This window comes from Sorex fumeus, unplaced genomic scaffold, assembly GCF_029834395.1.
Source record: "Sorex fumeus unplaced genomic scaffold, SorFum_2.1 ptg000008l, whole genome shotgun sequence".
Lineage (NCBI taxonomy): Eukaryota > Metazoa > Chordata > Mammalia > Eulipotyphla > Soricidae > Sorex > Sorex fumeus.
This window is the reverse complement of record NW_026606065.1, coordinates 77,039,800-77,067,209: the sequence shown is the minus strand read 5'-3', so window position 1 is coordinate 77,067,209 and position 27,410 is coordinate 77,039,800. Positions and strand designations below refer to the sequence as shown.

The 27,410-nt window shown below is 36.2% G+C and overlaps 1 protein-coding gene across 2 annotated transcripts; it reads left to right on the top strand.

Annotated features, from left to right (window-relative positions):
- The first annotated feature begins 889 nt into the window (after positions 1 to 889).
- Positions 890 to 27,410, top strand: CCDC122 (coiled-coil domain containing 122). Of its 2 annotated transcripts, XM_056110032.1 has the most exons (5): positions 890 to 935; positions 2,254 to 2,369; positions 4,391 to 4,789; positions 5,523 to 5,639; positions 27,012 to 27,410. In XM_056110032.1, exons 1-5 carry the CDS (start codon positions 890 to 892, stop codon positions 27,153 to 27,155), a joined length of 822 nt encoding a protein of 273 aa, XP_055966007.1. In that variant the 3' UTR covers positions 27,156 to 27,410. The 2 variants fall into 2 exon arrangements, with proteins under 2 accessions (XP_055966007.1, XP_055966008.1); XM_056110033.1 differs by lacking the exon at positions 890 to 935 and having other exon boundaries at positions 2,301 to 2,369; positions 4,437 to 4,789.

Genomic DNA, 27,410 nt, shown 5'->3' with positions numbered 1-27,410 from the left:
TAAAGGATAATTCATCTAAATGATTAATATAAATAAATGACAAATAATAGATAAAATTGCTAACTGAATGCATTTAGGAGAATTGATTTAATTTTATTAATCATATAAATTCACAATTTTCTCTATGTAGGATGAACATGTAAATGCAGACACCTTTCTAAAGTTGGTAATGAAATTTTAGTTCTGTCAGCATAGCATCTATTTGCTATATTGGTAGAGAAAGTAATTCCCATCATGTCCAAAAGGAGAAAAGTTTCTACATCTTCATCTTATCAGATACTCAGCAATTTTTTAAATGAAATATGATTTTAAACCAATTTATGAGAATACAGTCAGAATAGCACTGGACAGGAATGTCATATTCCTTATATCAGATAACTTTGGAGGAAATGGATAATCCATCTGAGCACTGTTTCTCAAAGATTTTTCTTATAGCATCAGAATTGATTTCATCATAATACTGGTGGGACAGAGATTCTGATCCATAATAAATAAATTGCTACATAGGTCATGTACCATGATGAACATGTAATATATGTATAGAGATACATCGATATATATGTAATATATATGACCATTACAATGGTTTTTTTTTAGAGAGGGATATATACAATCAAAGAAATTAAGAAACTTCTCAAATTGTAACAATTCAAAAGATGAAGAATTAAGATTCAAATATATTTCTACTTTTTCCCAAAGGTATCTCAATCATTGCATTGAGATACTTTTGGTACTATGGTGAAATACTGTCATCCTATGAAGTAGCTGAAAATTAGTTTACTTTTAAGACCACTAATATATCACAGGAAAAATTAAATTGAAATATTAACATTGGTTGATTTATAGGAGTAAGAAAAGGTGAGCCAAAAGGGGCTGAGAAAATAGAAGAATGTCAGGCAAAAAAGAAAATAAAAATCAAGAAGTTACTGAAGAAGGTAACTCATGCTCCTTGTGTTGTTCATCGATTTGCTCGAGCGGGCCCAGTAACATTGTGAGACTTGTTACTGTGTTTGGCATATTGAATACGTCTCGGGTAGCTTGCCAGGCTTTGCCGTGCGGGCAAGATACTCTCGGTAGCTTGCCAGGCTCTCCAAGAGGGGCGGAGAAATCAAACTCGGGTCAGCCATGTTGGCTGTGTGTAAGGCAAACGCCCTACCCACTGTGCTATCGCTCCAGCCTGCCGAAGAAGGTAACTAAGCCTTAATAAATGAATAAAAGATAAACCATAGCAAAAAAGTCCTTCATAATAATTCTGTTAACTATTGAACTAAAGTACGAGCCTGCAGTGATGAGATGCGCCGAGCCTCATGGGATGAGGGGGTAGGGTTGGCCCCTCTCCCCACCCAGTCGAGACCCTGAGTTGCTGCCCACAAAAGGCTCCTCCTGCTCTGGAATGGCCACAACCCCAGAGGCACACAAACCAATCTTGGAATCCAGTGGCTTGTGACAGAAATTCCTCCGAACATAGTTCCTAAAATATCAGAAATCCAAAATTGCGCGGCTGCTCTTGTGCCCGCATGACATCATGTGCTCTTCATTATCAGCAAGAGAAAACAAATTATCTAATGATGCCTTTTCAATAGGTCTGATTGTTGGGGGAAAATTCCAAATAATGGTGGGTCTTCTGTCAAAAATTGAATGGAATCAAAGTAGAGAGAGAGAGTAAAGTGGAAATTGTCTACTGCACAAGCAGGGGGAGGGGTAAGATGGGGGCTATACTTGGTGGTGGAACATGTACACTGTTGAAGGGTTGGGTGTTTGATCATTGTGTGACTGTGACTTAAAAGCTGTGTAACTGTTCTCACAGTGATTCAATTAAAAAATTGTTAAAATAACAAGTTAGACTAGAGAGAAATATAACTTTTATTAGAAAAAACATATACACTATGTATAGCAGGTATAAATGTAATGTTGGTCTATAATAAAATTCAATTATAATTGCTATATAGTTGTTACAGCAGAAAAATAATTATATTATATGTTCAGTGCATTGGATAAAAAAAATTAACACAGTCAGGATATTTATATTGTTCCATGAAGGCACAAGCTACAAATTGCATTAGGCAATTTTTAATTATCTATTACTGTTATTACCTTTGATTGTGTCTTTGTTTATAGTCATAAGTAAAGATTACCATTCCTGCATCTAGTTTATTTATGAGGAAACATCTGCTTTTTCATGATTTTGCATAAAGAACTATAATTTAGATTCTGCATTAAAATTTCTATTATGTTCTTTATTCTTCTGCCTAGCTACAGCTAAACAAGATACATCTTCATTAATAGATGTTGTAGAACAAGTTGCAAAGCAACAACAATCACAAACCTCAGAAATAGAGAAAAGCAAAAAACTTCTGTTTCATTTGCAGGTAATATATTTCAGATAGTCTTTTAAATGAGTGCTTTTTTAAATTTCGTATTTAATATAAATTTTATTTTAATTAAATTAATAATAAAATTGTTAAGTATATTTAGTTTTGGAGGTAATGTTCATATTTTAAATATTTAATTCTTAATTATTCAGATTCCCTATATATGAGCAGTAAGGTTTATCAAGCATTTTGCATACCTAATGTATAAGGATTCAGCAACATCATTATTTTTATAAGTATATAAAATCTAATATGACAAGTAGAGTTATTTTAAACTTCCAGTTGATAGTTTTCCCAAAATGCTGCATTATGAAAACGTTAATTTCTAAAGCCAGTATTTTTTAAGTTACAACTTTGAGTACTAGTTGTAAATTAACATTTCAAGTAGATTAGGAGAATTTCTGTATTCCTTATATTTCCAAAATATATTCATAATTCCACTACAATGAATACATGGAAGCCATGCTTATTTTTGCCTTCAGATTAATTAGTTATACTCTTACTATAACTAAAGAGACTTAAAGGATACAGTGTCTTTTACCTTATGCTTTGTAAAGATTTTTATTATATGTATCACAAAAATAAAAAGAATACACTTTAGAACTAATCTACTCAGGTTTTTTTGTTCTTGTTTATCTTGTTGTTTTGGGCCACACACTGCAGTGCTCAGGCCTAACTCATGACTCTGTGCTCATGGATCAATCCTAACTGGGCACAGAGAATTAAAACCAGGCGGGTTGTGTGCAAGGCAAATGCCAACCACTGTACTATTACTTTTGCCCTGATCTGCTAGTTTTAAAGACAAGATTTGCTACTTCTGATTCTGTGGTTTAATTTCCTAGTGCTACCTTTTGTCATTTGTAAATAAGAAGTAATATAAAAATATACAGGGACTTCTTTATAAGGTTTTCACGAGGATTAAAAAAAATTAATATTTGTAAATATATGAGTCATCATGACGGGAACCCTGAGGATAGTCTAAGGCTGAGTTTTAACTTTGGCTTAAGTTATTAAGTTACGAATGTATCCACAGAGATATAATTATGTTAATTATACTATCATGGTGTATAAATATTTCTTAAAAATTCTTTCATTATATCAACTACCTTTAGCAAAGAATACATTTTGGCTATAATCTCATCTCTTTCCTGGACCGTTGTAGTAAACAGTTAAAAACAGCTAACTGTTTTCACTGGCTTTAGTCATTTTTTCCTTCAGTACATTTCTGCTCTTTCATAAGAATTATATTTCTTTTTGTGTGACTATTCTCTCTGTCCTTCCTCTACCACAGTGCTCATAGACATGTGAGAACTCTTAAACCAATGTTTCAAAAATATGCTTTAAAATTTGATGTTAGTTAGAAATGCCAGATATCCCAGAAAGGTAAGATAGCTAACTGATGCTTGTGTTACAGGTGAAGAAATTGAGGTTTGAATAGGGTAACTTAAGTTTATTATTTATGATAGGCTAGTTACAAATTAAAGAATGCTAGAACATGGATCTTCTGATTTTTTTACTCAACTGTCATTTTTATCATGTTGTCTACTCACTATATACTTCTGGTACCAATATACATATTATTTTTTTGTTTATGTTTTTCATTTATGACAATGCTCAGGGCTTACTCCTGACTGCACTCAGGATCATTCCTGATGGATTCAAGTGACCGTATGGGGTATTGATGATTGACCCTCAGTCAGCCTCATGCAAGGCAGGCACCTTATCTGTGGTACTATTTCTCTGATCCCTCATAAATATCTTATTAAAATTATTGTGAATTTTTTTACGAATAAAATTTTAAGTTTCAGACTGATGGTAAAATTTTAATATTTAGATTATGCTTACGTAAAAATATAACAACTGGGATATCTATGATATTATAAAATATTTTATTATGTTTTCTCCTATTATGCATCCTTTTTCATGTTGTCATTTTCCTATATGTATTATGGATAAAAACAGTTTTTCTTACATTGAATATTATAAATTAATAATGATAATGTTAAAATATATTACAGAATGAATTTCATGAGCTTGAAAAACAAATAGCTTCTGTCTCAGCAGAAATTCAAGAAACAGAACATAAAATTTATCAGCAAGATTCTGCCATAGAGAATACCAAATTTCATTGTGAAAATTTGGGAACTCAACTCAAATCCTTACATACAGAAAATGTAAAGCTTAACTATGACATAGAAGCAGCCCAAGAAGATTTTGAGGAACACATGGCAAAATATAATGAGTATTACGCAAAAATAAAAGTACATAAAGAGAATTTGAGGGAAGTAGAAAGCAAATGGCCATTCATGATTGAACTCCGTGAAAAACAAGATCTTGTAAAAAAACTAAAGATAATGAAGGAGGAACTTATGCAAGATCTCCAAAATCCAGAAGGAAAACGCATGAAACAAGAACAGGTTTGAAATATCACATACCAAAACTTTTTCTGTTGCTTCATTTTTTGTAAGTGCTTTTACAAACAAGTAGACTTATAAAAGATAATTTAACTTAAAATTTATAGCCATAGCTACTATAATTTCAAAATTATTTTAACAGCTTTTAAAATGTTATATATAAGTATATGAATTCTACAATAACTGTGCCAATTGTGTATGCATAAACTTAATGTCTCTAAGTCTCCCTGTGAATTAACAAAAATGTTTAGTCAAGCAAAATCACTGTGAACAATTGATCCAGTTGTTACAGAGAAGGTTGGTCACAAAAAATTTTGAATCTGTAGTTTTCTAAACTAATGGATCCAGAGCAATTCAAATTAATTTAATATTCTTAATGCTGTTATCAAACAATATGAGTTAATAATTGCACCTTAAGCATCTTTTTTTTTTTTACTGTTCTTTGAACACAGTGGGAGATAATACTTAAAGTAGCTATTATTTTTTTGCTAGAGAATAAAAAGGATCCTTTTCAGTTTTGATAGGCAGTTTCCACCTTTCTTGATTTTCATTTCAATTTTTAAAATGTGAAATTTATTTTAATTGCTAGCTGTTCTTTATTTTTTATACCAAATAGAAGTAATTTTCTAAAATTAAATGTGATGGTGAATTTTCTAAAATTATAGAAACACTGAAAATTCTGAATTTAGATCGATCATTGCTTGATTTGGTATTTAAAATTTTTTTAAACATACAGGAAGACATTACAAAGATAAAGGATAAAATTACAGCTATAAAAGAATCTATTGTTGAAAAAACCTGTTTCCTTGAAGAAGAAAAACAGACACATGAAAAATTAAGAAAAGAAATAGAGGTAAGTCTGAATTTCAGTGCGTTGTGGGATCATTTCTTATTATACTAAATTCATAATTTCCATAGTTAACTCAATTCTCAAAATAGCCAGGAAACAGGAAGAATTATAGTAAGTGGTGGATCATTCCAAATCATTAATAGATAATTAGAGAAAACGTTGTCATTTGAAGTTATTCAAATATTAATATATTCAGACAAATAAAGCACTCACTTCTATTTAAGTCTAGCCTGCGATTCTTCTAGTTCTCATTCTGCCAACATCTTGGTAACCAACTAATGGCTTGAGACAAACCCTATGAATTCAAAGAGAATAACCAATCCTACATAGATAACAGACTCCTTGAAGCTGTGTAAAGGCAGCAGAAAACTGACTGATATTCTAAACCTCTCTGACTTCATACTTGTAATAATTGAGAGCATTTTAAAAATTTTTGGTTTGGGGGCCACATCTGAGTGCTCAGGGCTTATTCCTGGCTCTGCACTCAAGAATCATTCCTGGCAGTACTTAGAGGACCATACGGAATGCTGGTGATTGAACCTGGATCTGCCTTGTGCAAGGCAATGCCTTACTTGCTGCACTATCACTCTGGCTCTGACTATTACTATTGTAGTTTTAAATAGTGGCTGTGGAGCTAGAGTGATGCCCCAGGGTTCATCTCATACCACAGGCCTCTGAACATTGCTGGTTGCAACTCTCGAGGCCCCTGAGCACTGGCTGTGTGGCCATTGGCGGGGGGTTGGCAGAATAAAGGTCTGAGCAGTAGCAGCAGCAGAAAATGGCCCAGTTGGAGGAGAATTGCAAAAAGTGGCCGTGGGCACCTTGAGCACCACTTGTAAGCATCCTCCTCCCAGTTAATTAAGTTGAATAAAATTTGCTATATTGAGTTATCATATACATATCATCCAATTCACCCATTTAAAAGTCTGTAAGTAAGTAGATTTTGGTATTATCACAGATACTCTTTTTTTTTAAAATTTGTTCACAATAATTTATTACATTCAGTATTACAACACCAATCCAATCCCACTACCATTACACCTTCCTACCACCATTATTTCGAATTTTCTCACCACCACCCAAATGTGCCCCCAAAGCAGGTCCTATGTAATTGTTTTTGTATTGCTTGTTATAAATAATCCACTAAAAATGATCCAGAAAAGTTTTCTCAGAGGAAAGTGTGTGAAGATTGTTGTATCTCACCCTAGAGCCGTTATGCCCTTGTATAAGAGATTACTAACATGTTACAGATAGAGCCTTGTGTGCTAATCACTTTATCACTTGACTTCCCATTTCTCATCAATTTGCTCGAGCGGGTGCCAGTAATGTCTCCATTCATCCCCGTTGTGTAGTGTAGCCCAATGGCATCTGTGCATTATAGGAACAGAAAGAGCCTCAAACCGATCATTCAGGATCTTGATGAAGAAGTCTGACCATCTCGTAGGTGGGTGGCTACACGATCTTTTGTCGTCCGGTGGAGTCCAGTAGGTAATGGCTCTAGTCCAGCAGTCATCTCCAAATCACATTACATGTCCAGCCCATCTGATTTTTGACACCTTGGCAAATGAGACAGCATCCCTGATTCTTGACCGTCGATGGAGGTTGGAACTCCGGATTCTTTCTCTCATTTGAGTGAAGCATGATACTCCAAGCATAGCTCTTTTGATTCCTCTTTGGGAGTCCCGAATAGCATTCTCATCGTGTTTTTGTAGGGCCCAGGTCTCTGAGGCGTATGCTAATGCAGGAAGAACAGTGGAATCGAAGAGATGTGCCTGGAGCTAGAGGTTTTTTCTTCCTCCTCTTAGCTATTTCTTTGATACTCTTGAAGGCATTCTACGCTGCTCTCATCCTCCTGCACAACTCAGATGCCAAATCATTCGTCATGTTGACTTCTCGAACTAGGTACACATAATGGTTGCATTCGGAGATGTTTGTCCCACTGAGAGTGAATGGAACGTCAGGAATGAGAGCGTTTCTCAAAAACATTGTCTTTGTGAGATTCAGTTGTAATTTGACCTTTCCACACTCACGGTCGAAGTTGGCCATCATTTGTGCTGCTTGGCTAATGTTTGGTGTTATTAGATCAATGTCATCATCAGCAAAGCGGAGGTGGTGTAGTTGCTGACCGTCTATCTTCACTCCCATTCCTTCCCATTCCAATCATTGCATGAGGTTCTAGAGGGTGGCACTGAAGAGTTTTGGTGAAATGGTATCACCCTGCCAAACCCCTCTCTTGACATGGATGATAACTTTTTTGTATAATGGTGAGATCCTGGTAGTGAATCCGTAATACAGCTCATGGAGGATCCTGATGTATTGTTTGAATGCCCTGTTTGGCTAGGGCTTCGATGACCGCTTCCATCTCAACAGAATCAAAGACCTTCTTTAAATCAATGAACATTAGACAGAGCGGCATCTTGAACTCCTAAGAAACCTCAATGAGCTTGGTTATCGTGTGGATATGGTCAATCGTGCTTAATCCTTTGCAGAACCCGGCTTGCTCTCATGGTTTTCCTTCATCTCGTGTTCTGACAATCCTATTCAGGATGACTCAAGTGAATAGCTTGTCAATGACAGGCAACAGGCAGATCAGGCGATAGTTGCCAATGTTGTGGATGTCTCCCTTCTTGTACAGTAGTATAGTCCTGCTGGTTTTCCATTGGAATGGAACCTTACATTCAGACAGGTAGCACGTGAAGAGCTGAACCAGTGTATTGATGAGTATTGACCTCAGATTCTTCAGGTATTCTTCAGGTGACCTTGTCTGGACCAGGTGCTGTTCGCTTCTTTCCTAACAAAATGGCGTGCGGGATTTCTGAAGGGAGAACATTGGGAACGACATATCCATCCTGCGGAATTTGGCATGTGGGCAGGTGGATATGACTCTCAAAGAGATCCAAGTAGAAGTCATGGATAGTCTTCTCCATTGCTCTTCTGGAAGATGTGATAGATCCATCAGCATGTTGGAGGGCAGTCATCTTGGTCTTGTAATTGGAGAAGGACAGGCTGGTGTTGCTCTTCCTGGCTTCTGCTGCATCTGCCAGCACTGCCACTCTTCTCTCTTTGAGGTCTTCCATTATTGCTTTTCTGCACTGCTTTGTGAGCTCAGATGTTCGCTTGTGGTTGCCTGAGGCTTGAGCCAAGCCATGTTGGCGAATAAGCTCAAGAGTTTTCGAAGACAGACATTTTTTGGTGATTATCTCTCTCGGCATTCCTTGCACAATCATGTTGGTGCTGAACCAGTCTATCGTATTCTTTGTCAATGTGGTCAATGATGGCCTTTTTCCCATGTTGCCACAATAGTGCCAAAGAGCTCCCAGTTGGCGTAGTTCTGGGAGTTCTCTTCTTGAACTTTGCAGCCCTTTCTCCCTGCTCTATGAAGTAGAATTTTGCATGAAAAAGACAGTGGTCTGATCCCGTTTGGAATTTTGGGACAACAGCAATCTCGGTCAGGCAAAACTGTCGATTGAATATGATGTGTTCAGTTTCATTGTGGAACCCTCTACCGGGAGACTCCCATGTCCAATGTTTAGATTCAGTCTTCTGAAACTGTGAGTTACCATAGATGGTCTTGGTCAACATGATGAACTCAGACAATCTCTCATCCTGTCTGTTCCATTCTAGGCCATGGGTCCAGATGTAGACTTCTTCGGCCCATCTTTTTGGTCCTATCTTGGCATTAAAATCACCGACAATGATCCTGTAGAAGGTGTGGTCTTTTTTATAGAACTTCTCCAGCTCCATGTAGAATTTCTCAATTTCTCCTTCATCGTAATTGGATGTTGTTGCATAGACAACAAAGATAGAAACTGCCGGCAGTGAGCCATATCTATTCAAGTGTAATCATCCAGTTCGGATTGTTAGGCATTCAAATGAATCAATGCTCATGACCAAATCCATGTTGACAAGGACACCAGCACCTCCGAAGCCTCTTTTGTTGCATGTTCCGAGTGTTGAAAATGGCGTGATGTGATTGATGCCTTCTCGTCTCTGTCACATCAGTGATGTCGTACTTGATCTTTCATGTTTGTACCATCAGGTCCTCGATGGATGTATCCAATGCTAGCAAACGTGCATTGAAAGTACAGACCATCATTTTTGTCTTTCTTCATTTTGGCAGCCTACTTCGGCCTTGAGATTTTATCAGCCTCTCCTTCCTCCTCCTTCTTAACGTTGCCATATTGGTGGCTCTTTCAGGGCCAGGGCAGTGAGACTCATTGTATTTACTGGCTTTGCCATATCGAATATGACATGGATAGTTTGCCAGGGTCTACCTTGTGGGCGAGATACTCTCAGTAGCTTGCCAGGCTCTCCGAGAGGGAGAGAGGCTTTTAGGGTGGCCTCTTATCACCCTTGCAAGTATTCCCATGGTTCAATGTTGTGTGCTAATATTTTCGTTTTTATCAATATTTTTTCCTCAGATTTTCTATAACTATAATTACAGTCTTAGACAGTTTTTTATCATCTTCATTTGTATTTTTCAACTCTCTTTTCTTCCTTCTTGATGTTCTAATATTACTTATTCCATCACTGAAAAATATCTTTTCTGTCCTTTATGATTTCTTATATTAAATTCACTGTCATTCTATTTTTTTACTCTCTATAAAGTGTTTAGTTTGTTTTCAAGATATTTTTTCTGTCTTACGTTTTCATAATTTTTCTCTCAAGTGTTTTGCTATGAATTTCTTTGGATTTATCCTCTTGAAATGACTCTTAACTCCCTTAAGTTTATATCATTTGCTAAATGTAGGAACATTGTAGCTCATACTTTTTTCATTTCTGCCTTCTTTCTTCTTTCCAGAACTTTGATAACATACTTGGTAGGTCATTTGTGTTAAATTCCCACTGGTCCCTTGAAATCTTTTTATTTTTCATTAGGCTATTCTCTCTCTTGTTCAGACTGAGTGATTTCTAGTCTTCTATCTTACACTTACTGATTCTCTTCTCTATTACCTCTATTCTCCTTTTGAACCCATCCATTGACTTTTTCATTTCAGTGATTTCCTCTTTTCCACTTGGTGCTTTATCTTTTACATTTTTGTTGAGAGATTATCTTTCATTTGTTTAGGGGATGTTCATAACCTCCATTGAAGTCTCTTTATGCAAATGTCTTTAGTTATTTTTTTTCTAGTTTTTGGAGCACACCCAGCAATGTTCAGGGGTTACTCCTATCTCTGCACTCAGGAATTACTCTTGGCAGTGTTCAGGGGACTATATGGGATGCTGGAGATCGAACCCAGGTCAGCCATGTGCGTGGCAAGTGCCCTACCTGCTGTACTACCTCTCTGGCTCATGATGGTTTTAAAATTTCTGTCAGATAATTTTAACTTGAGTTATCTTGATTTTGACACTTTTTAATTTTCTTTTTCTATATGATAGTCCTTGTTCTATTGAAGTCTGGACACATTGGGTATTAGCTTTTATTTATTTATTTATTTATTTTTTTATTGAATCATTGTGGGAAAAGTTACAAAGCTTTCAGGTTTAAGTCTTGGTCATGCAATTATCAAACACATTTCCTTTCACCAATACTTATTTTTCACCACCAAGAACCCCAATAAAACCCCCTTCCCACCCCTCCCAATGCCTGTGAGGCAGATGAATTCTAGTTAACACTCTACCTACTTTGATTAGATTCATTGTTTCAACAAAAGATGCACCATTATTATTTAGCGTTTACACCCCCCAAATCAGACATGGTATTAGTTTTTAAGACTCTTTTTATTGTTACTTTTCAGCAATGAAGGAATTTTCTCTCTATCTTTCTTTTTAGATTTTATTTTATTGAATCACCCTGAGATACAGTTGCAAGCTTTCATGTTTGAGTTACAATCATACAATGATTAAATACCCATCCCTCCACCAGTGCACATTCCCCACCACCAATCTCCCCAGTATGCCCCTCCCTGGCAGACAGTTTCCCATATACTCAATCTCTACTTTTGGACATTATGGTTTGCAACACAGATACCAAGAAACCATCCCTTTTGGTCCTTTATCTACTTTTAGCACATATCTCCCATCCCAACCGATCTTTCCAGTTATCATTTTCTTAGTGATCCCTTTCTTCAGTCAGTTGCTGCTAGCACCCAGGATAGGGGGAAAAGTCTATTGTCACTTCTGTCCGGTCATAATTCCCTGACTGGGAGGGGTGGGGTAGAGACACTTCATTACTGCTCTCTGTGGCCTTCTCTCTCTGTGGGTGTTGGTGAAAGTCCTTGATCTCCACTCTGATACTTCCCAGTAAGAGGAAAGTGGATGTCTTGTTACCACTAGATGGGGGTAGAAGTTTAGTCTGTACTTCTACCAGAACATAAAGTTACTGCCTAGCTAGTCTGAAAAGACCTGAGTCCTGGATGACCCTTCTCTGACACATTACCAGCAGCAGAGTTAGGGCAAGATTGTGATCATGATCACGATTATCCTGTTGTTCATCGATTGCCTTGAGCAGGCACCAGTAACGTCTCCGTCCTAGCCCTGAGATTTTAAGAAGTGCCATATTCAAGGCTCTTTCAGGGTTAGGAGAATGAGACCCATCATTGTTACTGGTATTTGGCATATTGGGTATGCCATGGGGAGTTTGCCAGACTCTGCCGTGTGAGCAGGTTACACTCGGTTGCCTGCCAGGTTGTCCAAAGTAAGAATGAGATAATAAGATGTCTCATTCTTACTTACTCCACTCTCCATACACAAGATTGTGATAGCCTAGTAATACCTGAAGTTTATGGTTTCCACTCATCCTTTCCTGGTACGGTGTTGGTGGTAAAGCACAGGTGACACAGCTGTTTTATGTGGTATTTGACTTTAATAGAGTAGTTACTATATGAAATGTTTTCCTTGGGTAGCTTGGGACATAAAAATAGCTCAGTCACTTCGAGCATCTACCTTGCAATTGTAAGGTTGGTTTTTAATATCTGGTATTGTTGCACCACAAAATGTGATTCCAACAACACTGCTTTTTGTGCCTAGCAGCTGTGCTGTCACAAATGCCTTCCATAGCTAAAAGAGTTACGTTTTCCAGTCGGCACAGCTGTCAGGGTTGAAGCAAAGGTATTCTGATATGCAGCTCCCTGTGAGCACAAGAACCAAATGTTTGTGCACCACACCAAGTACTTACAGAAGTCCTCGTCATCACAACACCAACCAAAGGAAGGGAATGGGAAAAATCATTTCAATCATCAAAAAAATCAGTGAAAAGTTTCCTATTTTTCTAGGATTCCCTTGATTTAGTTTTAGACTAGAAAGAATAGAATAGTCTTGCAGCCAATTTTGGCTGCTCCCACTGCTGTTTCCTGGCGCCTGTCTTTTCCAGTGTTCACTGGGAGATTGATGAGGCAGAACAAAAACACAGAGCATGCAGCATCATAGCTTCCCTTGGTTTACCAGATCCCTAGTTAGTTTGGCTTCTTCTCTCCAACTTACAGATGCTTTCATTTTTTTTAATAAATGTTAAGGACTCTTACTTGCACTTAATATTTATGTCATATTAACAGAAGTAAAAGTGTAAATGCGTATTTTTAACAGCAAAAGAACTGATATGTGACTATAAATGTTAAATTTATGTGGAATTTCAGAGAGCTTGGGACTTCATTTTTGAAGTGTTTCAACATTAAAATTTCATCATTAAAATTTTGTCATTAAACTTCTTGCCTTAAAGTTTATTAATTTACTTATTTGTCCTTTTGGGTTTCACCCAGTGATGCTCAGGGTTTACTCCTGGCTCTGCACTCAGGAATTACTCCCAGTGGTGTCTGGGGGACAGTATGGATTGTCAGGGATCGAACCCGTGTTGGCCACATGCAGGGCAAATGCCCTACCTGCTGTACTATCGCTCTGGTCTCTTGCCTTAATATTTAATACATTTAAAATTGTTGATAATATGGATGTCTGTATTAGAATTATGTGGGCTGGGGCCTTCCTTTTAAATTTTAGTTTTATTAGGCCTAATACAATTAAATGTTATCCTCAATTTTATTACAATATGGTGGTTGAAAAAATTAAAATGTAAGAAACTAGAGTAAATTATAAAATTAAGGTCAAATATTATTGTTTTAAAAATTCCATTTCCTTTTTTTGTTTCATGGGTCATACCTGACAGTTTTTAGGGTTTACTCCTGGTTCTGCAGTTACATGTTATTTTTGGAAGGGTTCAAGAAACTTTATTTGGTTCTGGGGAATCAAACCCAGGTTGGCCATGGGTAAGGAGCCATATTCCCTATCTGCTATACTATCTCTCTGGCCCTATTTTTTCCATTTTTTAAAATTGAATCACCAAAAGATATACAGTTACAAAGTTCTTTATGATTGGATTTCTGTCATATAATGTTCCAACACCTGTCCCTTCACCAGTGTGCATTTCCCACCATCACTGTCCCCAGTTTCCCTCCCACCACCATCTATAACCTGACTTTCTACAGCAGGTACCTTTATTCTCTCTCTCTCTCTTTGTCTCTCTCTCTCTATCTTTTCCCTCTCTCTGTCTCTGTCTCTCTCTCCCATTATGGCTTACAATACAGGTACTAGGAGGTTATCCCTTACCCCACTTTCAGCATTCAACTCAGTGCTTGTCCAGAATGATCACTTCCAACTATCATTGTCATGATATGTCTTCTCTCTCCTAACTGCCTCCTCTACTTAAATTTGTGGCAAGCTTCCAACCATCAACTAGTTTCTATTGTCTTTGGGTATTAGTCTTATACTATGTTTTTTATATCGTACAAATAATCGTAATCATTCTATGTCCGGCCCTCTTCTTACTCATTGCACTCAGCATGATTTTCTCCATATCCATCACTTATAGAAAAGTTCATGACTTCATTTTTCCTAGTATCTGCATAGTATTCCATTGTGTACCATAGTTTCTTTATCCAGTCATCTGTTTTTTTTAGATACTCAGGTTGTTTCCCGATTCTGGCTATTGTAAATAGTACAACAATGAATATAGAAATACAGATGGTTTTGGGACCATGGGTATCAGCCCTTCAAAGGAAACTTTAACCTTTTTTTTAATCTCCAATCTTTTTAAACTTTAATCTTTTTATCTGTAGTATCAGGTATCAATTCCAGTGTTTTACATTATGCTCTAATAGTGAGATATTTCTCTGGTCCAGTAATTACTTTTTGTTTTACTGTTCATTGATCATTTATGTGAATTTTATTGATGAGAAATCCTTATCTTTTCCTTGAGTCTTTTTCTCCTACTTCTTCTGAATGGCTTTATCCATGACCTTATGGCATTTGAGTGTTGCTAATTGTATCTTCTGTGTATATTACAGCATTCTTTTGTTCTAATTTTAATGCTTTCACACATTTTGTGATTTGCATGTTTCATTTTTTATACCGTTGTTAATGTTTACATCTTTTTAGTTCATTCAAAAGTGTAAACAGGTTTGAATTTGACATGGTTTCTCTATAGTCAAAGGCTTTTGTTATTTTTAGAACATTTCTAAATGAAAAAAATCCAAATATGTATTTGAAAATGGCTTTCTCTTTATTTTCTGTCTTTTATGTGCTTTGGAAGAAAGGAACTAAATGTGAGAGAGGAGAATAAAGATAAGGTATGAGTCATCAATGTAAAAATTTGAGAAGTAAATACAAAATATGCAAGTACAAAATATACAAACATAAAAGCTTCAAGTATTAAGCAATAATCAGATTTTTTTAATTCAAGGTTTAATGAAAAATTACTTGTTGAGTCTAAAATTTTCAGGGATAGAATTTTGTGATAATAGCTATTATATAAAGTATTTTGAGATTCACTAATGGTAATTATTTTTCTACAGTCAGGGCTCCAAACTCTTTCAAAGCTACTAGGACTCAGAAGCAAAATATGTCTAACTTGGTACAATAGAGCATGCAAATTACAAAATTGACTGGAACATTAATTTATTGAGGTCAGTTACAGAAATGATTGCACAATTGGAATGCAAATCCTATCAGAAAAACCTAGAAAGTGAAAAGATGATCTAACAGCAAGTTAAGAATTATTCAGATGAATCTTTGACAAGGTAGCAAAGAGTATGAAGTGTAGCATGGAGAGCCAATTTAATAAATGATATTGGGAAAACTAACTTAGTCACCTGTAAAAAATGAACTCAGAGTCCTTTCTCACACCATGCACAAAAATCAACTCCAACTGAATGAAAGACTCTGATATCAACCCTGAATCCATAAAATATATTGAGGAAAACACAGGCAGAATACTTAATGAAATTTAACTAGAGGTGCCTTAAGTTATTTGATTCTAACAGCCAAGCAAACTGAAGGAAAGATTAACAAATGGGACTACATCAAACTAAGAAACTGCACTGCAATAGAAACAATGACCATAATATACAAAGACATCTTACAGAGTGGGAGAAAATATTTTCCTACGACTCACCTAACAATGGTTAACATCCAAGATGCACAAAATACTTATAAAACTGAACAAGAATAAAGCAGTCAACCCTATCAAAAAATTAAGGAGAAGAAATGAACAGAAAATTCCTCAGCGAAGACAAACAGTTGGTCAAAATGTATGTGAAAAAAGCTCTTTCACTATCATCAGGGAAATGCAAATTAAATAAGAATGAGGTATCACTTTACACCAGGGAGACTTGCACACAACAACAACAAAAAAGAACAACCAGTATTGGAGGGGATGTGGAGGAAAAGAAATCCTAATCCACTGTTGGTGGGAATGTTGACTGGTTTTACCCCTTTGGTGAACAATATGGACACTTCTCCAAAAAAACTAAGAATTGAATTTCCATATGACCCAGAATTCTACTTCTTGGTGTCTACTCCAAGGACCCAAAAACTATTCAGAAAAGACATCTGCATTCCTACATTTATTGCATCACTACTCACAATAGCCCAAATATGGAAACAATTCAAGTGTCTGATAGAGATGATTGAATAAAGAAGCTATGGAATACTATTCATTTATAAGAAAGGACAAAATTATGGGGCCAGAATGATAGTACAGTGGGTAAGATGCTTGCTTTTCATGTTGCTGACCTGAGTTCAATCCCTGATACCCTATATGGTTCCTGATCCTCTCCAGGAGTGATTCCTGAGCATAGAGGCAGGAATAAGCCCTTCGCATTGTTGGATGTGACCCAGAAACTGACACACACACGCATAAAGAGAGAAAAGAGAGAACATGGGAGAGAGAGAGAGAGAGAGAGAGAGAGAAAGAGAGAGAGAGAGAGAGAGAGAGAGAAGACAAAATCGTGCAACGTGGATGGAACTGGAGAGTATCATGCTGAATGAAGTTACCTGGAAGGAGAGGGATAGATACAGAATCATCTCTCACTTAGGTGTGATATAAAGAGACATAACAATGAAATAACGGAAGTTCTAAGGCAAAAGAACTGAGAACTGGACTACAGAACTGAGCGTAGGTGGGACAGACATGTGGAAGGGAAGAGAGAACATCTAGGGGAGGGAAGTGAGACTATGGTTCAGAATGTGGTGTTGGAACATTGAACCTAAGAAATTCTACCAGTAATAGTATTGTAAACCATGAAGCTTTAAACAAAATTTTTAAAAAATTATTCAGATCACTAGATATCATAAAATATTTTCTAAAGGAGTATCTAAGACTATTAAATATATTGTAATGAATCAAGTACCTGATATTTTCTAGAAGTTTACAAAGGGTTTCACATTTAAATTCTCAGGTTAACATGTGTTCAGAATTTATCAGAAATTTAAATAATTTATACAAGGTTACATAGATAATGGCAAGTGAGGAGAGTAGGATGTTAATCATATTGGTTGGACTCTGCTCTTTCTGTTCTTTCAAATGTATGGTTATTATTTCTGTAGGAGCACATTCTTGAAAAAGATGAGAATACAATAGGGAAGGCAGTATTTCCTTTGCCTACTACCTTCCACTGCAATACTCACTCACACTCATTTTTTTGGTGTTTTATCTTTATTTTATTTCATTTTATTTTTATTATTTTTATTAGTGAAACACCATGAGGTACAGTTGTAGACTTAAAATATTTGTGCTTGGGTTTTAGTTATACAATGATTGAGTACCCATCCATCCACCAGTGCCCATTCTCCACCACCACTGATCCCAGTATCCCTTCCACCCCCCTATCCTCCCCATCCCACCCCACCCCTGTGGCAGGGCATTCCCTTCAGTTCTTTCTCTCCCTTTGGGTGCTGTGATTTGCAAAAGAGGCATTGAGTGGAATCATGTTCAGTCTATAGTCTACTTTCAGCATGCATCTCTCATCCTGGGAGAATCCTCCCAAGACCCTTTATTTGGTGCTCCCTTCTCTATCTGAGCTGCCTTTTCCCCTAGCATGTGCAGCTGGCCTCCAAGCCATGGAGTGAACCTCCTGGTATTTATCTCGGCTATTTTTTGGTGTTGGTCTCCTATTTTGTTACTTTATATTCCCCAGATGAATGAAATCTTTCTGTGTCTGTACCTCTCTTTCTCACTCATTTCACTTAGCATGATACTTTCCATGTAGTAATACTTGTATGTAAATTTCATGACTTCATCTTTTCTAACAGCTACATAGTACTCCATTGTGTAGATGTACCAAAGTTTCTTTAACCAGTCATGTGTTCTCGGGCACTCGGGTTTTTTCCAGATTTTGGCTATTGTCGCACTCATTTTATTTTTTAATTTTTATTAGTGAAACACCATGAGGTACAATTGTAGACTTACAAATTTTTGGCTTGGGTTTCTGTTATACAATGATTAAGTACCCATCCCTCCACCAGTACTCTTTCTCCACTACCAATTATTTTTCTTTTATATTGAATTTTATAAATTCAATTTTTTTCTTTATCAAATACCCATCCCTCCACCAGTGCCCATTTTCCACAACCATGGATCCCGGTACCCCTCCCATCCCCATCCCCCCATCCCACCCTGCCTCTGTGGCATGGCATTCCCTTTTGTTCTCTCTCTCCTTTTGAGTGTTGGGGTCTGCAAAAGAGGCATTGAGTGGCAATCGTATTCGGTCCATAGTCTACTTTCAACATGCATCTCCCATCCTCGAGGATCCTCCAAACACCCTTTATTTGGTGCTCCCTTCTTTATCTGAGCTGCCTTATCCCCTAGAATGCCCGGCTGGCCTCTAAGCCATGGAGTAGTTCTCCTGCTACTGATCTCAGCTATTCTTGGGTAATAATCTCCTATTTTCTTACTTTATGTCCCCCAGATGAATGCAATCTTTTTATGTCTATCCCTCCCTTTCTGACTCATTTTGCTTAGCATGATACTTTCCATGTGGTACCACTTGTATGTAAATTTCATGACCTCATCTTTTCTAACAGCTACATAGTACTCCATTGTGTAGATGTACCAAGGTTTCTTTAACCAGTCATCTGTTCTTGGGCACTCAGGTTTTTTCCAGATTCTGGCTATTGTAAAGAGTGCTGCAATGAACAAACAAGTGCAGATGTCACTTCGACTATACTTTTTTGCCTCTCTGGGATATATTCCCAGGAGTGGTATTGCTGGGTCAAATGGGAGCTCAATTCCTAATTTTTTGAGAATCGTCCATACTGTTTTCCAAAAGGGCTGAACTAGTCGGCATTCCCACCAACAGTGAAGGAGTGTCCCTTTCTCACCACATCCGTGCCAGCATTGGTTGCTTTTGTCCTTTTGGATGTGGGCCAGTCTCTGAGGTGTGAGATGGTATCTCATTGTGGTTTTTTATCTGCATCTCCCTGGTGATTAATAATGTAGAGCATTTTCTCATGTGCCTTTTTGCCATTCGGATTTCTTCTTTGAGAAAGTTTCTGTCATTTCATCACCCCATTTTATGGGGTTGGATGTTTTCTTCTTGTGGAGTTCAACCAGTACTTTGTATATCCTTGATATCAACCCCTTGTCAGATGGGTATTCAGCGAATATCCTTTCCCATTCTGTAGACTGTCTTTGTATTTTGGTCACTGTTTCTTTTGAGGTGAAGTAGCTTCTTAGATTAAGATAGTCCCATTTATCTATCTCTGTCTTCACTTGCTTGGCCAGTGATGTGACATCTTTGAAGATAACATTAGCTTCAATGTCATGGAGGGTTTTGCCAACTTTGTCTTATGTGTACCTTATGGACATCTGGGCCAGGACTTTTGTGCTTGGGGAGACTTTTCATTACCATTTCAATTTCCTTGATGGTGATAGGTCTGTTCCGGTATTCCAGGTCTTCTTGGTTCAGCCTTGGGAGTCTGTAGGAGTCTAGGAATTTATCCATCTCCTCGAGGTTTTCATGTTCCGTGGCATAAAGCTTCTCAAAGTACTCCCTGAGGATCCTTTAAATTTCTGTAGTTTCTGTTGTAATGACCCCCTTTTCATTTCTGATTCGGTTTATTAGTGTTTTCTCTCTCCCTTTCTTTGTGAGTTTTGCTAGAGGCTTATCGATCTTGTTAATTTTCTCGAAGAACCAGCTCTTGGTTTCATTGATCTTTCAGATTGTTTTTTGGGTTTCCATCTTGTTAATCTCTGCTCTGAGTTTTATTATTTCCTTCCTCCTGTTCAGGTTGTGCCCCTTTTGTTGGTCCTTCTCCAAGCTCTTAAGCTGTGAGGTTAGGTTATTTATGTGGGCTCGCTCCTCCTTCCTGGGAATGCTTGTAGAGCTATAAACTTTCCTCTTAACACAGTTTTTGCTGTGTCCCATAAGTTTTGGTAACTCATGTCACACTCATTTTTAACTAAAGAAATCATTGTTTATAATATTGTCACTGTCAGTGTTCTCCCATTGTTCATCAATTTGCTCATGGGGGCCCAGTAACGTCTCCATTGTGACACTTGTTACTGTGTTTGCCATATTGAGTATGTCACCGGTAGCTTGCCAGGCCTTGCTGGTGAGATACTCTCAGTAGCTTGCCGGGCTTTCTGAGAGAGGTGGAGGAATCGAACCGAGGTCGGCCAAGTCGGCCGCATGCAAGGCAAATGCCTTACTTGCTGTGCTATCACCTCAACCCTTATAATATTGTATGTAAATACTTAGATGAACGAGTAAATTCTATGGAAACTATAAGGAGAAATTATTTGATCAGAGATCACAAAGGTTACGGTGCTTGCCTAGTATACGGCTGCATCTTCTGTAACTCTGGTACTTATCTTGGCCCTACATGTGGTGCCCTAAGCATTGCCAGGAATGATTCCTGAACACAAAGCCAGGTGTATGCCTGGAGTACCACCAGGTGTGGAAAAAAAGAAAAAAATTACCTTTATGTTCAGGCCTATTATCTATATCAGATGAATCTTTATAATTACTGAGAAATCAGTGAAATTGAATTCATAATTAAACCGTTCCCCATAAAAAAATTTTAGATTGACATGGTATCACTAGTAGAGTTTATTATTTCAGAAGTAATACCTAAAAGAATAGCTTTTAGAAAATGAAAGGGATAGTATTCCCAACTCATTTTAGGAGGCTAGCTTAACATTGATACTCTAGTCAGGAATATTACCTGTTTCTGGAATAGGAATATTACCAGAAAAGAAGCCATGGAATACTGTCCTTCATTAAAAGGTATAAAATGACTTAACAGAATATTTTCTTTCTTTTTTTTCTGATGCTGCTGGGTTGTTTCCAGCAACTTTAAGAAAATAAGATTATATTTTTTAAAAAATTATTTTATTAGTGAATCACTGTGAGGTACAATTACAGACTTACAAACTTCCATGCTTGCATTTCAGTTTACAATGAACAGAATATTTTCTAATTGAATTCAGCTACATACAAAAAAGTTAATACTTCATGACCAAGCAGAATCGGTGCCAGAAAAGCATGGTTGATCTAATTGTCTAAAACAAATAATGTAATTAGCCACATTAACATGATCTAAATAGAAAAACATATGTAATTGTTTAATAGTTGCAGAAGAGCACAACATAAACACCACAGTATTATTCATAATAACAGTAGCATATTTAAAAGGCAAAGAACTTTTCTCAGACTTTTAAAGAAATCTAGCAAAAAATTCCTGACACCTTATTTATTGGTGAAATGTCTAATGCTGCCCTCTTAGATTGAGAACAAGGTGAAAATAACTGATCGCAGCTTCTCTTACAACATTACACTAGGATATATTAGGATAGTATTCTCCTTGGTGCTTTTGAGTAGAAGAAGTAATATAAGCCACAAAAATAGTAGAGAAGTAAAACTTTATTCACAGAACAGTTGCTTATGTAGAAAATATTGAGAAACATGCATAATAAACCATATGTAAATTTAGCAGATCAAAGGATTAGAGGTAAAATATAAAAATTGTTTTTTCTATTTCTTCCTTAAGTTGCACATTTTTTTTGTTGTCATTGTAGTGGCCAAAACCCACCTACAAGCATGTTGTGGTGTATACACACTTGGTTGTGCATGCTAGGGGTCATACTTCTGATTGCCATGTGGGGTGACTCTCCAGGGGGTCTTTTCACTTATGATTCTCACAAAACTGATTGTTAGGGCTTACATGTCTGACCATGTTTCTTAAACATTTTTTAGCCGTTGTACTCACCAGGGTTTATACACTTTAATCGTGGTGTTAGAAAAATATTAGCACAATGCCCTAGAGAGTACACACTTGCCATGTATCCCAAAGACTAGAACCACCCGGACCAACTTTGGTACCTGTAGGTGGCACCAGGCAGCAAACTAAGTTTGCTTAGAGTTTCAGGGCACATTTTTGTAACCCTGGCCCCTCAATTTGAATTTGTTTTTGTTTTGATTTGTTTTGAGCTCACACCTGCCTGTGCTCAGAACTTACTCTTGGCTCTGTGCTTTCTACTGCTGGTGAGCTCAGGAGACCTTATGGCATGCCAGAGATTAAACCTGGGCCAACCGCTGTACTATCGTTCCATCTCTAAATCTGAATTTCCAAGTTGTATGTAAATAGAAATAAACAATCAGATAATGAGATGAATGAAACAAAAGTTTTATTAAAACCGAAGAACATAAAATACTTGCTAATACATTTTATGGAATATTCATTTCTAATTAAAGATTCAAATGTTATAGAAATTATGGAATTTATGTTTTAGAAAAGTATGAATTATAAAACTAATTGATTTACAGTAAAAATTTTGGAGAAAACCAACTGGTTTGTTTGAGTTTGAAGTGCTGCTCTTCCCTAAAAAAAGTCCTTTATCACATGGTTGGTTTGTCAACGTGGACATCAAGCCAAACATCTGAGTTTGAGCATCCTTGACTTCTGAGCCAATCTCTTTTACAGGGCAATATTTGTTAGTTAAGACCTGGGTGAGAAATACTTTCACTTGTGTATTTTTAAGATATTCTTCACAAATTCCTTCTGATGAGATATTTTTTTCCTTTAGATGTATGAATGTCTTCTGTGACATCTAGCTGTGACTGGTAATATAGAGTCCCACTAAGGGAACTTTACACGTCTCTGACTTTTTTTTTAAAGTTACTTTAATAGCTTAATTATTGAATAACTTTGAAATGAGCAAACATGCAAACTGACTGAATATATTGATTAAACTCAAAATTAGTTCTAGTTAGTTTTCTATTACACTACTAACATGACTATAAGCATATCTAATGACTATATTTTCCATATGAATATCCTGCAGTATTTAAAATGGGTACATAAATAATTTGTTACATTACACATGTAAGTATATTATACAAATCATATTACATATGCATCAATGAATATATCTCCTTTTGAATTCGTTGTATTCTTCTGAATATAAATTTTACTATCTAATATAATGTTTTATTTTATGTTAATTTATTTCTAATTTTAATATCATTTTACATTTCCCCAACATATCAACAGACCTAGTTAACCAATTTGAATTAACTATCTGAATTTGTACTATTAATAGAAACTGGATGTTTTAAAAGATACTAAAATTTATAGCAGCTTCTGTGAAGTATTAATGGCAAGTTCCCACTTTGTTTTTGTAGAAGTGTTTTTGGAATGCTTAGAGTGTCTCTGCCCCAGTTTCCCTGCTGCTGTTGCAGTACTGTGTTTCAGTTTAATTGGGTTTCCTTTGTAGTCCTGTGTGTCTTATTTTATGCACTAAAATATTATTCAAAGAAGGAGTCCGTAGTCTTCACAATGCTATCAAAAGAAACCATTTTATAATAAAGATTTAAAAGGCACAGAGTAGCAAAAATGTTAGGCAAGAAAAAGAGAACCTTTACTGATGAAAAGTCAGAGATAATATTCAGCGCACAGCACAATCTGGTTCCCAGTAAGTAGAAAAACAAGGGGAGGAGATAAAGAGAAATAGGTCAGGGACAGAATCTTAAGGGCCCAGAAACCCAGAAACTTGTCTGCCAACAGCCTAAATAGGTTATAAATTTATATTTGGTGAATGGAGTATTTGTTGAAATTGGAGTTTTGACAAATTGATCTTTCTTTAAATTGACCTAGCACTATCTTCCTGACCTGCTAAAGCACTTCCTCAAACCAATAAACAAAGAGGTAATTTATATAGCTCCTTATTCTTGAAGGGGATGTTTTGGGACAGAGATGTGGCTCAGTGCTAGTGTCTTGCAGCATAAAGCCCTGGGTTCAGTCCTTGGCACTGCCAAAAAAAGAATCATCTTAACAAAACATAAAAGTGAGTTTTTACTATGATGAAGAAAAGCAAAAGTTACAACTGCTTTCCACTGTGCAAAGAAATTAGACCCTTTCATACACTGCAGGTGGGAATAGAAACTTGTACAACCACATTATATAAAGTATGGGGGTTTCCAAAATAAAAATAGAATTATATTACCCAAGATTCTACTTCTGATTATATAAAATAGAATAACTGAAATAAAAGTCTAAACATAGATATTTGTCTAATATAGATATTTATATATCCATGTTTATACATAGCATGTATAATCAAAAAGTAAGAGCAATTCTAGTGGATGAATGAATAAACAATATTTAATATTTCACACCAGTAAATATTCATATTTAAAAGAGGGAGGACATTTTTACTTGGTACTACATGGATGTACTTTAAGAACATTATATTAAATTAGATAAATTAGCCACAGGAGGATAATACTCTATGGTTCTACTTATAGAATTATGGTAACCTGACATAGTAAATTCATATACATGGAAAGAAGAATGATGATTGGTAGGGTTTAGGGCACTGAATATAAAGATTCAAAACTTTTGTTTAATGGAAATAAAGTTTTGGTTTAGCAAAGTGAAAGTTCTACAATTGGAAGGTGGTTTTGTTTGCTTAATAATGTAAATATCCTTAATATTATTTTATCTGGGCTGGAGTGATAGCACAACGGGTAGGGCGTTCGCCTTACAAGCGGCCAACATGGCCGACCCGAGTTCGATTCCTCCGCCCCTCTCGGAGAGCCCGGCAAGCTACCGAGAGTATTCGATATGCCAGACACAGTAACAACAAAGTCTCCAATGGAGACGTTACTGGGCCCGCTCGAGCAAATCGACGATCAACGGGAGGGCCTTTGTTTTTTTTGTTTTTTTTTATTTTATCTTACACTTAAAATTGGTTAAAATGGTAAATTTTGGTAAAACTGTGTGTTTTCTACAAACATTTAACTAAAAATGAATTTAAAAAAGACTTTTACAAAATGAATGGGGGCATGTCTCTCAAGTGTGAAACCCTGGATTAAATCCCTGGCACCCTAGAAAGAAATAAATAGGCAATTTTCCCAGTCATGTTATTGTTGTTGTTGTTGTTGTTGTTGTTGTTCTTCTTCTTCTTCTTCTTCTTCTTCTTCTTCTTCTTCTTCTTCTTCTTCTTCTTCTTCTTCTTCTTCTTCTTCTTCTTCTTTTTTTTCTTGGTTATTTGTTTAAAACAAAACTTCACACACAATAGGGTGTATTATGATAAAAATAAAGATAATAGTGAATATTTTCCTTCTCTCTCTTTTAATGACGGAGCACATCTGGTATGTTTAAGGCTTTCTTAAGCTTTGTGCTCAGGGATCACTCCTGGGGGTGCTCAGGGGACTTTCTGGGGTGACTGGGATTGAACCCAGGCTGTCTACATACTAGGCAAGCACCCTACCCTTTGTACTATCACTCCAACCCTAGGATATGAAAAAATTGTAATCTTCACACATTGATCTTGGAATGTATAAAGGTATGAAACATTTCAAAACTTTTAAAACAATCTGGAAGTTCCTTAAATGGTTAAACATAGGGATATTATTATCACCCATTAATTCCACTCCAGGGTACATCCCCCAGGGAAGAGAAAACATCTATACACACACACACACACACAAAACACACACACACACACACCATGAATGTTCCATAGAAGTACTATAATTGCTAAAAAGTGAAGGTAACTCAAACGTCCATCAAATGGTGAAATACATAATTAAAAAGTGGCATGTTATACAATAACAGGGATATGGTTATTGACATAATGTGAACAAGAATTTAATTATATGTACAAATTTTAGTTGGCAAATTATACAATGGAATTTTATTTTGCAACAAAAAGGATAAATGAACTGATATGTACTGAAACATGGATGACCCTTACAAACATGACAGATTCTAAGTGTAATAATCCAGCCCCACAAACCACATATTGTATGATTCTACCTGTATGAACTACTTTATAGAAAGAGACAACAGATTATTTGTTCCTTAGTGCTAAAAAGAATTGTGACAGTTATTGGTAACGGATTCTGTTTTCAAGGAGATGGGGTGATAACGAAAATGACATCAAATTGATTGTGATAATAGACAATTGAGCATATTAATACCATGAAGTTTTAATATTACAATATTTAAAGATGGATTTAAATACTAAAAAGGTTGATTGTATGGCATTTGATTTCTTTTTAAAAAAAATTATTAAAGAGCCGTGACTTACAAAGTTGAATTCTCTTCTTAAAAAAAAATTTTTAAATGGGTGTTCTTTGTAGAATCAACACTAAAATAAAAAAATTGTTTCTATTTCCTCGTGAGCCTAACATCAAAGCCCTTGCACTTTCCTTGTGTGTTTCATTGACTTCCAATAGCATTGTCTGTCTCCCTGTGAATACTGTCTTAGTGGCAGGGGAGTGGACTACGTGATTTAGATTTTTCTTCAGATCAATATATCTGTAATTGCAGTGAACATCTGAATATAGAAAATGAAACTTTTTTTTACTATTTTGATAAGTTAATCTTTGATATTTTACATGTTTATACGAAATATTGTTCTCCACATAAGTGAGCAAGAATTTTACTATATGTACAAACTATATGTACAAAGTTCTCAGCACAGTAACATGTAATAAGTGCTGGATAGTTATAATTATTATCTGTTTTTATTAACAGTTTATTATAGTGAATAATTTCTAATCAAGTGTTCTCTTTGGGGTAGGTAGCCCCCATATCTTTGATGGCTATTTTCTGTTTATTCTTCTCAAGCCCAATTGACATGTACTTTTCTTTTAATAGGTACAGCATAAGAGATACAGTGCAATACTTAAGCGTTTGCATTGTCAGGTGAACAAGCTTCAGTCAAATAGAAGACAGTGGCACTGGAACATTCAACAACTGGAAAAAATTGCAGCTGAACTAAGAAAACGCATTCAAGCATAGGTGAATGTAGAGTACGAACAACTATGCCCTCAAAAATGCCTTTGGATTCTTCATAGTATTATTGTCAGAAGTTTTTCTGGATGACCAATACAGTTTTTTTTAATTAATAATTTATTAAAGTGCCTTCCAGCCTTATCCTTGGAAGCAAAAGAAAGAAAGCAGGAATATTTAGATAAGAATAGTGTTAGACTCCATTATGAATACTTTGAATGTATAATACACAGTGTACTCACTACTGCCCTTTTAATAAATATG

Bases quoted from the DNA above. Each gene is read 5' to 3' on its own strand.
- CCDC122 (XM_056110032.1), top strand. From the start codon at position 890: ATGTCAGGCAAAAAAGAAAATAAAAATCAAGAAGTTACTGAAGAAG. The intron at 936-2,253 runs GTAACTCATGCT...TCTTCTGCCTAG, and splicing joins TCAAGAAGTTACTGAAGAAG to CTACAGCTAAACAAGATACA. The intron at 2,370-4,390 runs GTAATATATTTC...AATATATTACAG, and splicing joins AACTTCTGTTTCATTTGCAG to AATGAATTTCATGAGCTTGA.